This window comes from Oncorhynchus masou, chromosome 10 (genome assembly GCF_036934945.1).
Source record: "Oncorhynchus masou masou isolate Uvic2021 chromosome 10, UVic_Omas_1.1, whole genome shotgun sequence".
NCBI classification, from domain to species: domain Eukaryota; kingdom Metazoa; phylum Chordata; class Actinopteri; order Salmoniformes; family Salmonidae; genus Oncorhynchus; species Oncorhynchus masou.
In genome coordinates, this window is record NC_088221.1 from 26993359 (window position 1) to 27007355 (window position 13997).

The 13997-nt window shown below is 42.9% G+C and overlaps 1 protein-coding gene across 1 annotated transcript; it reads right to left on the reverse strand.

Annotated features, from left to right (window-relative positions):
- Positions 1-7701: 7701 nt before the first annotated feature.
- Positions 7702-10117, reverse strand: LOC135546959 (helix-loop-helix protein 2-like). Its single transcript, XM_064975521.1, has 2 exons — positions 10045-10117; positions 7702-9170 (listed from the first exon to the last, which is right to left on the reverse strand). Exon 2 carries the CDS (start codon positions 9119-9121, stop codon positions 8747-8749), a length of 375 nt encoding a protein of 124 aa, XP_064831593.1. The 5' UTR covers positions 9122-9170; positions 10045-10117; the 3' UTR covers positions 7702-8746.
- Positions 10118-13997: the final 3880 nt, after the last annotated feature.

Here is a 13997-nt window from a genome sequence, read left to right on the forward strand (position 1 = left end):
TTCCATAGCCACAGGCAGAACAGTTGAAACTGGAGCAGCAGCATGACTAGGTGGACTGGGGACAGCAAGGAGTCATCAGTCCTGAGTCCTGAGGCATGGTACCAGGGCTCAGGTTCTCTGAGAGAAGAGAGAGAGAAAGAGAGAGAGAATTCGAGGGAGCATACTTAAATTCACACAGGACACTGGATAAGACAGGATGAATACTTCAGATATAACAGACTGACACTAGCCCCCCGGCACATAAACTATTGCAGCATAAATACTGGAGGCTGAGACAGGAGGGGTCGGGAGACACTGTGGCCCTGTGCCTGTGAACAGGGAGTGATTAACAATAGCTTGCACTTCGTCAAATCTGCAATTAAAAACTGTTTTGAAGGAGGTGGTGGGTATAGGATCGAGAAGGAAGGTAGAATGCTTAATTTGTGATATCACATTCCTGAGCATGGCTGTGTCAACCAGGGAAAATAAATCCATAGTGCCTTTGCGTGTTAGGCTAGGGCACATATCATAAAACTTCTCATCAGGTCTTGCTTGACTGAGCCTAATGTTAATTATCTTATCTCTGAAATTTACTGCTAACTCATCACATTTAGATATGGAGGAAAATTCACATTTAGGATTTATCAGGCCATCAATGGCTGAGAAGAGCACTCTCGAATGATTCTGATTATTAGTGATCAAGTTAGAAAAATGAGCCCATCTGGCATTTCTAATTGCCTTATCTATGCCAAGTTGCTCTCTCAGAATATCATAATGGACCTGCAACTTTGACTTTCTACACTTTTGGTCTCCCTTTCTGCAATTTCTCTTGAATTGATTAGTTTCTTCACTCATCCAAGGGGCTCTCTGTTTGGATGTGGCTTTTTTCAACCTTACTGGAGCTATGGTATCAATGGTTGTCCTTAATTTGCTATTAAAGTTGTCGACTAAATCATCACAAGAGGAAGGCAGAATAGGTGAATGAGTATTGTTCATACACTCAATGCAATCTGTAGTAACTTCAGAGGTAAGATAGCATTTCTTAATAACGTGTTCAGTATTACCATGTGCTGTAGGCTACAAGCTAGTAAAAAACACACAGTGGTGATCAGATAAAGCAACATCAACAATGGAGGATATGTCAATAGAAGTCCCTTGGTAATAACCAGGTCCGGAGTATAGCTGCGGTTATGGGTGCACCCATTAACATGTTGGATAAAGTCCATAGAGCTCAACAGATTCATAAATTCAATGACCTTGGAGTAAGTCTCTTTGTCAACATGAATATTAAAATCGCCCAACACAATGATTTTATCATAGTTCTCAAGGATAGTAGACAATAGTTCTGAGAAATCAGTAAAGAAAGTGGGACAGTGCTTTGGTGGCCTATACAAGGTTATGGCCAGCACTGATGGCTGACATTTCAAATCAAATCAAATCAAATTTTATTTGTCACATACACATGGTTAGCAGATGTTAATGCGAGTGTAGCGAAATGCTTGTGCTTCTAGTTCCGACAATGCAGTAATAACCAACAAGTAATCTAACTAACAATTCCTAAACTACTGTCTTATACACAGTGTAAGGGGATAAAGAATATGTACATAAGGATATATGAATGAGTGATGGTACAGAGCAGCATAGGCAAGATACAGTAGATGGTATCGAGTACAGTATATACATATGAGATGAGTATGTAAACAAAGTGGCATAGTTAAAGTGACTAGTGATACATGTATTACAGAAGGATGCAGTCGATGATATAGAGTACATTATATACGTATGCATATGAGATGAATAATGTAGGGTAAGTAACATTATATAAGGTAGGATTGTTTAAAGTGGCTAGTGATATATTTACATCATTTCCCATCAATTCCCATTATTAAAGTGGCTGGAGTTGAGTCAGTGTCAGTGTGTTGGCAGCAGCCACTCAATGGTAGTGGTGGCTGTTTAACAGTCTGATGGCCTTGAGATAGAAGCTGTTTTTCAGTCTCTCGGTCCCAGCTTTGATGCACCTGTACTGACCTTGCCTTCTGGATGATAGCGGGGTGAACAGGCAGTGGCTCGGGTTGTTGATGTCCTTGATGATCTTTATGGCCTTCCTGTAACATCGGGTGGTGTAGGTGTCCTGGAGGGCAGGTAGTTTGCCCCCGGTGATGCGTTGTGCAGACCTCACTACCCTCTGGAGAGTCTTACGGTTGAGGGCGGAGCAGTTGCCATACCAGGCGGTGATACAGCCCGCCAGGATGCTCTCGATTGTGCATCTGTAGAAGTTTGTGAGTGCTTTTGGTGACAAGCCGAATTTCTTCAGCCTCCTGAGGTTGAAGAGGCGCTGCTGCGCCTTCTTCACGATGCTGTCTGTGTGAGTGGACCAATTCAGTTTGTCTGTGATGTGTATGCCGAGGAACTTAAAACTTGCTACCCTCTCCACTACTGTTCCATCGATGTGGATAGGGGGGGTGTTCCCTCTGCTGTTTCCTGAAGTCCACAATCATCTCCTTAGTTTTGTTGACGTTGAGTGTGAGGTTATTTTCCTGACACCACACTCCGAGGGCCCTCACCTCCTCCCTGTAGGCCATCTCGTCGTTGTTGGTAATCAAGCCTACCACTGTTGTGTCGTCCGCAAACTTGATGATTGAGTTGGAGGCGTGCGTGGCCACGCAGTCGTGGGTGAACAGGGAGTACAGGAGAGGGCTCAGAACGCACCCTTGTGGGGCCCCAGTGTTGAGGATCAGCGGGGAGGAGATGTTGTTACCTACCCTCACCACCTGGGGGCGGCCCGTTAGGAAGTCCAGTACCCAGTTGCACAGGGCGGGGTCGAGACCCAGGGTCTCGAGCTTGATGACGAGCTTGGAGGGTACTATGGTGTTGAATGCCGAGCTGTAGTCGATGAACAGCATTCTCACATAGGTATTCCTCTTGTCCAGATGGGTTAGGGCAGTGTGCAGTGTGGTTGAGATTGCATCGTCTGTGGACCTATTTGGGCGGTAAGCAAATTGGAGTGGGTCTAGGGTGTCAGGTAGGGTGGAGGTGATATGGTCCTTGACTAGTCTCTCAAAGCACTTCATGATGACGGAAGTGAGTGTTACGGGCGGTAGTCGTTTAGCTCAGTTACCTTAGCTTTCTTGGGAACAGGAACAATGGTGGCCCTCTTGAAGCATGTGGGAACAGCAGACTGGTATAGGGATTGATTGAATATGTCTGTAAACACACCAGCCAGCTGGTCTGCGCATGCTCTGAGGGCGCGGCTGGGGATGCCTTGGGCCTGCAGCCTTGCGAGGGTTAACACGTTTAAATGTTTTATTCACCTCGGCTGCAGTGAAGGAGAGACCGCATGTTTCCGTTGCAGGCCGTGTCAGTGGCACTGTATTGTCCTCATAGCGGGCAAAAAAGTTATTTAGTCTGCCTGGGAGCAAGACATCCTGGTCCGTGACTGGGCTGGATTTCTTCCTGTAGTCCGTGATTGACTGTAGACCCTGCCACATGCCTCTTGTGTCTGAGCCGTTGAATTGAGATTCTACTTTGTCTCTGTACTGACGCTTAGCTTGTTTGATAGCCTTGCGGAGGGAATAGCTGCACTGTTTGTATTCGGTCATGTTACCAGACACCTTGCCCTGATTAAAAGCAGTGGTTCGCGCTTTCAGTTTCACGCGAATGCTGCCATCAATCCACGGTTTCTGGTTAGGGAATGTTTTAATCGTTGCTATGGGAACGACATCTTCAGCGCACGTTCTAATGAACTCGCACACCGAATCAGAGTATTCGTCAATGTTGTTATCTGACGCAATACGAAACATGTCCCAGTCCACGTGATGGAAGCAGTCTTGGAGTGTGGAGTCAGCTTGGTCAGACCAGCGTTGGACAGACCTCAGCGTGGGAGCTTCTTGTTTCAGTTTCTGTCTGTAGGCAGGGATCAGCAAAATGGGCTAGTAACCGAAAGGTTGCAAGTTCGAATCCCCAAGCTGACAAGGTACAAAATCTGTCGTTCTGCCCCTGAACAGGCAGTTAACCCACTGTTCCTAGGCCGTCATTGAAAATAAGAATTTGTTCTTAACTGACTTGCCTAGTAAAATAAAGGTGGAAAAAAAAATCATTGACATGCTTATTTCTACAACAGTCTATAGTATTATAGACCAACAGAGGGCAGCCTTGCACCACAGAATTATTTCACACCCATTGGCTTTGATTGTGTGTGTGTGTGTGTGTGTGTGTGTGTGTGTGTGTGTGTGTGTGTGTGTGTGTGTGTGTGTGTGTGTGTGTGTGTGTGTGTGTGTGTGTGTGTGTGTGTGTGTGTGTGTGTGTGTGTGTGTGTGTGTGTTTCTATATTTTTTTAGGTTGGTACTGTTGTCCTATTTCACACATGTACACATTTTTATTACATGCATGTGAATTGGAAATGAGTTTTTTTCATATGCCAACTCCCCCCGAGACACCCTTGGAGAGTGGGGTCACAACCAGGGATCAGCCATTATTGACATTGACCCTGGAGCAATTACACCCTTAACAACTCAGCTACCTATTTATGTGTGTTTTTGTATCCTATACCAGAGTCAAACATCATTTTTTCTCCACTCTCTGTCCCCCCACCTCGAAGCTTGTGGGATTCTTACGGCCCATCTGTGTGTGGAGACAAAGGGACTATAGGCCAGCTCAGGCCCAGCTCTCACCCAAGCCCCTGCTGCTGGAGTGGCCACAGACAATACCCCATCCCCCCTAGGGCCGAGTGAGAGAGATTTTTTTGGTCACTGGCCTACACACAATACTAATAATGTCAAAGTGGAATAATGTTCCTAATTATTATTATTATTATTTTTACAAATGTATTAAAAATGAAAACCTGAAATGTCTTAAGTCAATAAGTATTCAACCTCTTTGTTATGACAAGTTCAGGGGTAAAAATGTGCTTAACAAGTAATATAATAAGTTGCATGGACTCACTCTGTGTGCGATAATAGTGTTAAACATTATTTTTGAATGACTACCTCATCTCTGTACCTCACATACAATTATCTGTAAGGTCCCTCGGTCGAGCAGGGAACTTCAAATACAGATACAACCACAAAGATCAGGAAGGGTTTCCAATGCCTCGCAAAGTAGGGCACCTGTTGGTAGATGGATAAAAAATAAAAAAGCAGTCATTGAATATCCCTTTTAGCATGGTGAAGATATTTATTGCACTTTGGTTGGTATACAAATACACCCAGTAACTACAGAGATACAGGTGTCCTTCCTAACACAGTTGACGGAGAGTAAGGAAACCGCTCAGGGATTTTACCATGAGGCCAATGGTGACTTTAAAACAGTTACAGAGGTTAATGGCTATGATAGGAGAAAACTGAAGAAGGATAACAACATTGTAATTACTCCACAATACTAACCTAATTGACAGAGTGAAAAGAAGGAAGCCTGTACAGAATAAAAATATTCCAAAACATGTATCCTGTTTGCAACAAGTCACTAAAGTAATTCTGCAAACTATTTGGCAAATCAGTTAACTTTTTGTCCTGAATACAAAGTGGTATGTTTGGGCAAATGTAATGAAATACATTACTGAGTACAACTCCATATTACCAAGAATGGTGGTGGCTGCATCATGTTATGGGTATGCTTGTAGTCGTTAAAGACTGGGGAGTTTTTCAGGATAAAAAACAAATGGAAGGGAGATAAGCACAGGCAAAATCCAAGAAGAAAATCTGGTTCAGTCTGCTTTCCACTAGACACTGTGAGATTAATTTGCCTTTCAGCAGAACAATAACCTAAAACACAAGGCCAAATATTCACTGGAGTTTCTTACCAAGGAGACAGTAAATGTTCCTGAGTGGCTGAGTTATATGTATATAATCTATGGCAAGACCTGAAAATGGTTGTCTAGCAATGATCAACAACTAATTTGACAAAGCTTGAAGAATTTTGAAAAGAGTAATGGACAAATATTGTACAATCCAGGTGTGCAAAACTCTTAGACTTACACAGAATACTCACAGCTGTAATCTCTGCCAAAGGTGATTCTAACATGTATTGACTCAGTGGTGTGAATACCTATGTACATTTGCAAAAATGTATAAAACTTGTTTTCCCTTGATCATTATAGGGTATTGTGTGTAGATGGGTGAGAAATAAACATGTTTAATCCATTTTGAATTCAGGCTGTAGCACAACAAAATGTTGGGTTATGGGGTATGAATACTTTCTGAAGGCACTGTACATATATTTCAGGATGTTGTGTATCCCTGGAAATATTCAGAATTCATGTAAACATAACAGTTTGAAAACTTAGCTTATCCAAAAGAAAGTGGTCTCTTGGCACAATTCACCCCAGGTTTAGGGTAGATGAACATTGGGACAGGGTAGGCATATAGGGACACATTTCTAACATATTGGGAAGAAAACATTTCAATTCTGTCCTAGAGGGAGGCAAACCCAACTGCCCGTCCCGCCACAAGGAGTCGCTAGAGTGCGATGACCCAAGTAAAGCCCCCCAATCAAACCCTCCCCTAACCTGGACAACGCTGGGCCAATTGTGTGCTGCCCTATGGGACTCCAGATCACAGTCGGTTGGATTACAGCCCGAGGTCGAACCTGGGTCTGTAGTGAAACCTCTAGCACTGCGCTAGAGTGCCTTAGACCGCTGTGCCACTCGGGAGACCCAGGGAGGCATTTGTCATCATTTGAACTTGACTAAGCACACACATGTGTGGTGTCTTCAAAGTACTGTGCATAAAACTGACAAAGTGTTGTCATTATGGGGTACATTGATTAACCATTTCCTCAACTTGCACCTGGCCAAATTTCACAATTTACACCAAAGCCACCATTTTGACTATATTAGCCCACACAGCTACAAGGCTGCACTTTCTGCTAGGTTTAGGGCCTCATATTGTAGCTTATAGAGACTCCAACTGATGTATAACCTTCGTAAAGGCTCAACCAACCCCTTGGCACAACTTACTCCACTTTCCCCTATGTGACATTTCCTTCATTTTCTCCTTCTTATAATTTTGCTTTGTGGCTTTAGTTGATGCAAGCTTTTCAGCTCTCCAAATTTACTTGAGGTATATTTTTTTATAGATTATTTCATTGTAAATAATTAGCTTGAACAAAGTATTAGCCTAGTTTGTTTCAATAGGTTTTGTTTTGTTTTACGAATTAAACCCACAACATGCATCTTCTGTATTCACAAAACTGACATGAATTTCCATGTAGAAAATCTTGTTTGTTTATAAATATTTAATGTTTTTCATGTAGCATTTGCTGTGCTGCTTTATGTTGCATTATTTATCAATGGGCTATCCAAATAATATTAGGCCTACAGCCTACAATTATTGTCCGTATTATTTATCCATCGAATAAGCTCTCTTTGTCCAGCCAATATGATGCTTTTTTCCGTTTGTCCATGATTCCCATGTCACCTCTCCCTAAATGTATGTGTGTGTGTGTGTGTGCGCCCGCGCCCGTCCCGGGGGATTTGTCAGACGGATGGGCTGTAATGCGGTTGTCTCCGCTCGTCTGCAGGAACACCTGCCCCTTCCGTGGGGAGAGCGTCTGTCCTCCCGCTGCAGAGCGAATCCCCAGCTCAGATACTGGCACAGACCTCGCCTCTCCAATCTGGGGAAATTATGAAATAGCCTGGCGTCACAGATATCTTTAGTTTAGAAATGTTTTAGTCGAATTTCCACCTGAACGTTTGCCAGAATGTCCATACAACAACAAACATTTAAGATAAAAAAATGTATTAACAATTTATTAATTTATTAACAAAAGCTGTTTAGGTGTGTTATATATATGGCATACTACAAAAGGACACCCTGAAATGTTAAACAATCTTTGGAAAGCAGGTATTGGCTAAAGTAAACTATGGAGTTTGTCACAAAAAAATGTTATTGTCCTTAAAAGCTGAACATGAAACCAACAAACTTCTGGACAATCGAAAAAGCTAATAATGAAATTGTAGGCCTAAAGCTGAAACTGTGTCTCACCCTAGCAAACAAAACTCTGCAATCTCACTTGCAACCTCTGGATTTAACAGGGATTTCAAAAACATTTTGGGAAATTTTTAATAGATAAAATCCGATTAAAAAGTGCAATAAAGAGCAACAGTCTTCGTTCTGTTGTCAGAGTATAAATAATTGTTATAAATATTACAAATAAATATGTATGTGCAAACACCAGACATAAGAAATTACAATGTAAACATGAATTGATAAATACATAACTTACTAAGCCTAATACAAAAACAAATAACGAATATAATATACAACATATCATATCTGTAAATAAGTGGCACTTATATTCTACTTTGATCTTCATCACTGATTTCAGCGAATCTCTACAGCTACAGATCCTTTAAATCAGCCCTGTCCGGAGAGAAGTTTCGCCATGGCAAATATTGGCTAACAGGACAGCTTTTCAATACTAGGCTAATAAACCTATAAGAAGTAGGATCACCCGACATTATTGCGTTTTCTGACACTGCAAATTTGGATTCGATTGGGTAAGTCTGTGGGTAAGTCAAATGGGACAGCAGTTTCTCTCCTTCACAACACTGAGAAAAAGAAAGACATTAGGTCCTGTTTTACTGTGTGACTCTGGCCTAGAGTGGCAGCACACAGGGCACTTGGGCACACACTACAGGCACAGCCGTGCTCCCAGGCCAGATATGTGTCAACAATGTCTATCAAGCATTCGTATGCAGTCCACCCTACCCAGTCTCCATCTTCAGTCTTCTTCTCTCCTTCATTGACGGTGTCCATCCTTGACTGATGACCTACACATCCAGCACATGGTTGAGGTAGGTGATGTAGCAGATTGCGAGCCGGAGGATCTCAATCTTGGACAGCTTCTTGTCTGGCGGAAGTGTCGGGAGAAGCTTCCTCAGCTCGGCGAACCCAACGTTGAAAGCCTCGACGCGAATGCGCTCTCTTGTTGCGTGCGCGGACCGGTACTTGGCTGTAGCGCGCCTCCGCCTCCTCTTCTCCTCCCTGCTGAGGGAAGGAATGGACAGAGAGCGCGCCTTGCCTTCGCCCTCTGCGGGCTCCGCGGGCAGGGGGGCGCACTCCATCTTGATGCTGTTCAGCAGGGTCTCTGTGTCGGGCTGCCCCCAGGGCAGGTCAACGTCTGGCTGGTCAGGACTCAGCATCATCTTCAGGCCGTCTGTTTTGTGGTCTGTTTTCAGATCAAAGGTTCAACCCCTGTGGGAAAAATGGGATTTAGTCTTATAACAAAGTATATGTGAGAGAACATGTTAAGTTTCTATGGACAATTCGATTTTCGATTTTTTTTAAACGGAGAGAATATTTTTGCAAGATGCGCATGTTCGCAAACCTGTTGTGCGCTCTCCTTTGTGCTGATTCTAACAAATCACTTTCGTCTATGCTTGTTGTCTGATGTAGGTGCTTATTTCCCTGTTGATACCATGCGGATTATCTGTATTATTAAAAAGCCCTTAAAAAGATCTTTCGAAAATAGCTTATTACTATTCATAAAGTTTTGCAATTCTGTCTAGTCTTGACCCTTTTAAAACGGTCTCATCTGCCCATTTTATCGAATCAAATTTCCACAGGCTGCATTTAATTTAATCCTATAGCTGCGAACAGAGACCACCGAACACAGCAGACATTAAATCATCATCTGACTTAATTGAAATACTCAGAGGCACAAACGGGATATCCTTTATATGTTGGGTCATATAAAGGAACCATGATTCATTAAAAAAAGTTTACCTTTATTTAACTAGGCAATTCAGTTAAAAACGAATTCTTATTTACAATGACGGCCTGCCGGGGAACTGCCTTGTTCAGGGGCAGAAGGACAGATTTTTGTTTTAAAATATCAGTTCGGGGATTCGATCCAGCAACCTTTTTTGGACTGTCCCAACGCTCTAACCACTAGACTACCTGCCGCCTCATCATGTAACGTTAGAGGGGATAACGTAAATGATCATAAACCACTGTAACTATTTCTATAATAACATGAATGGCACTTATAAAAAGGAAAAAGATATGCTTTAAAACCAGCCAGCATAAATCAGTTATTAGTATCACTTTGAGGAATGTTTCGACTCACCAATTTAATTTGCTCAACTTTATCCAAGGGTGCACCCCTGAGGAGTTATTTCCACTGTAAAAACTCTCGTCGGTGTCAACCACGGTCACACATCTCCAACCCTTCTCATCAACATTTATTTTATTATAGGTGATACCAACTTCAAATGAGATGTTGGTCTATTCAAAACTATGTTACGTGTCCATTAACAAATTATAAGCGGACGACAGGTGTTTCTGTTGTCGTTCTTTCGTTCTTTTCATTTGAGCATCACTTGATTGTTTGAGGACAGATTTTCTTAAGAGTTGTCTCTTGACCTCCGCTGAAGAAAACAAATGAGGTTGTTGTGAGGAGAGGGTGCGCTCGTGGAGAGAGTGACTCCTGTAGTCCGACTTGTTTTTCCGTGATATTATGATGCGCTTTAGTAAACTGCATGCCAGGGACCATTCTTCTGAGGGAAACGATTACAGGGAATCCTTCCGCCTGCTCGTGTCTCACCTTCGCGCGTGCTGACTCTCTTGTGCGTGCCAGATTGTGTGAGAGATAAGAAGAGCCGAACCCATAATAAAGCCTCGCGGGGAGTGACTGCAGCATGAGGAATACATGAGGAATGGTATTGTCTGCCTCGTTGTTCTTTCACCCTCCCTCCTCCTCCTCTCCCCTGCGATAGTATATAGACACTAATGGTGACATATCGTATTGGGTAAAGGTGCTAGTGAGATGATCACGATGTTCATCAGTGACACCACACATAACATATATCTTAATCAATTGATTGATGCAATGATTACCAATTGTTCCGGTAATGGTTTTTGTATGGATATGTCATCTCCAAAACACAAATAACCTCCATCACTGAATCTAACTGAAACACATGCTATCTTGTTCCACCATCCAGTCACACACAAAGATGACCACCACAGCAGCCTGCTTCACAAGCACCTTTATTATTGAGTAAATAACAAGGTATAGGGTTCCCAGGCAACCCAGCACCTTGGTGGACCTGGTCATGGTGATGAGAAATTGATGTTTAACAGTTCAATAAGCTTATAGACGATCTGGGAGCAGTAAAAGGGGAGAGAATATAGGGCTTTATCACTGTAAAACTACAGCATAACACCTGCTTCGCTATCACTGTCACTGTCATTGGCCTGGGGAGCTAATAAAGCCACTCTACAAGGTTGGGAGGGTGAGGCAGAGAAGCGATGGAGGGTATATTGGAAGTCACATGTTATACTGTATAACCAATGAGAGACATAAACAGATCAACAGCAAGCTCAATAGAGGTTACTTATTTACTTGGACCAATTACACAAATATCATGATATTAAGCTAATGCTACCATATTACATGTAAAATATGCCCCTTCTTACACAGAGAAACGAACAGACTAATAAATGAAGGAAACAGCATAGCTGGAAAAGGGACATATGGACCCATGTTGTGGCCCCATCCCAATCAGATTGTGTAGGGGTGTCATGGGAATAAGGTGGCCATAGGGCCAGCCGCCATACTGTCAGACCTAACACACACTGTTACGCTGTCACAGGGGAAGGGTGTGTGTGTGCATGGGTGTAGGTAAGAAAAAATAGAGACAGTGTGTGTGTGTGTGTTGAGTGTGTGTTCCACAATAAAGCACCTGTCTACAGTAATTGGTCCATAGACTGCTGTACCCCTCACCTTGGGTCACACACACACACGCACACGCACACACACACACAGTTTCCCTTTTACTCTAAATGATACGGCAGCACCACATGAAAGTTAATTTGTAATATACTTTTGTTAATGATTCTACTTTTGTAGTATTTTGTAAATACTATGCAGATTAAGAAAAATGCCTGAATTACAAAGTCCACTAGATTTGTGTGGGAAGTCATTTTGAGTACTATGAAAAGGAAGTGTCTCAGTTCCATGTTGGCCTCATGGTGTGGTGCTGTAATCGTGCAACAGTATATTTAGTTGCCGATCACCCAGACGGGAAGGATCGATCACACCTATTGATTTTCTGTGGTTCCTTTTGACAGGATGACAAATTGGGAATCCTTTCAACAGCTTAATTCGCCTTAAACACTGAATCAATGGAGATCAATTGTACCGAACTGTGCTCAGTCCAGAGTAACCGTACCCACTGGGCAAAAGCTGGTTGAATCAACATTGTTTTCATATAATTTCAACCCCAAAAATATTTTGGGTGGCGTTGAATCAACATTGGAAAACTAGTTGGATTTGCAAAAAGTCATCAACGTAAGGTCAGGTCGTATTTTTCTTACCCAACTTTTAACCTAAATCCAATGACATGGTGATCATTTCACGTTGAATTCACGTTAATTGACAACTCAACCAAATGTAAATCAAAACTAGACGTTGAACTGACATCTGTGCCCAGTGGGTATCCTATACCAACCAGCTAGCCACCCAAACAACTGGCCCTTATGGGAAGGACCCATGCTAATTGTATAGTACAAGATAAATAATATGTCAACTTTGTTGTCAAGATCATTTCTGTGTGGCTGAATCAAAGTAAGATTCTCCTCCTTCTCTTCTTCCTTCTCTCCTCGCTCTCTCATTCTCCTGGGTGTACCCCTGGTCTGCTCTAGCCTGGACACCATCTGTTCCATCATGTAAAAGGAATGAGGGAGCCTCAAACCTCTAACCATCACCTGCTCTCTCATCTGTCTCTGTGTGTGTGAAACCACGTCAATCTGGGCCCCTTAAAATACGGATCCTTCCTTTGTAGGCTCAATGTTCCATTGTGGATTCCAATAAAATGTATGTGTAATTCTGTGTGTTTGTGCCTGTCAGTGCGTGTGCGCACTCCCTGTCTCCCTTGAGTCCAGGATGCATTTGAGGAACGTCTGCTTCTCTATATTAAGCTTTCTTTTTCCTTCCTTTCACAATTCCCTCTCTCTCATTCGTCTCTTCCTCCCTACAGTGTTTTCTATCCAAGGTTTATATCACAAATGTTTGAATTGCCAAGGTTTTGAAGCTGTCCCATTTCTCTTACTCACCCATGTTCTGACTGTTTGCTTGTCTCTGTATCTTCAATTGTTTTAATGGTGAATCTTATCCACAGTAGATTGTGAAGCACAGTAATTGACCAACATGCAGAGTGAAACTCAGTTCATTTATCTGTTCTCTCTTTCTGTCTGGTTGCCATCTGTTGTCATCTTTTGTTTCTGCTGGTCTGGAATCAGATGGCATCTAATCGATAGGCTTTGTAACCATGGCTACTGGACCAACAGGAGATGAGGAGTAAGGGAGGGAATAAAGGAACTAAAAGGAGAGATGGAGTGAGTGAGAACTCAATTGCAGGACCACTCACATTCCCCATAATGTTAAAGAAAATTCCCCTGTGCTGCATTTGCGCTGAAAATAATTGGGGTAATAATTAATCCCCTGCTTTTAGGTTCATGCTGAGAGAGTCTCAGCTCAGGAAAAGTGTCTGCAGAAGTCAAGAAAAATTATTCCAAGAAATCATTAACAATTATTCCAAGGTTGTCCATGCCAACAGATCCACAGATGATGCATCTCTATTGACCTCCACACTGCCCTTTCAAACCTGGACAAAAGGAAGAATGCTATTCATTGACTACAGTTCAGCGTTCAACACCATAGTACCCTCAAAGCTCATCACTAAGCTACCCTGGGACTAAACACCTCCCTCTGCAACTGGATCCTGGACTTCCTGACGGGCCGCCCCCAGGTGGTAAGGGTAGGAAACAACACATCCGCCACATTGATCCTCAACACAGGGGCCCCTCAGGGGTGCGTGCTCAGTCCCCTCCTGTACTCCCTGTTCACTCATGACTGCATGGCCAGGCACAACTCCAACACCATCATTAGGTTTGCTGATGACACAACAGTGGTAGGCCAGATCACAACGATGAGACTGTCTATAGGGAGGAGGTCAGAAACCTGACAGTGTGGTGCAAGGACAACAACCTCTCCCTCAGAGTGATCAAGACGAAGGA

Bases quoted from the DNA above. Each gene is read 5' to 3' on its own strand.
- LOC135546959 (XM_064975521.1), bottom strand. From the start codon at position 9,121: ATGATGCTGAGTCCTGACCAGCCAGACGTTGACCTGCCCTGGGGGCAG.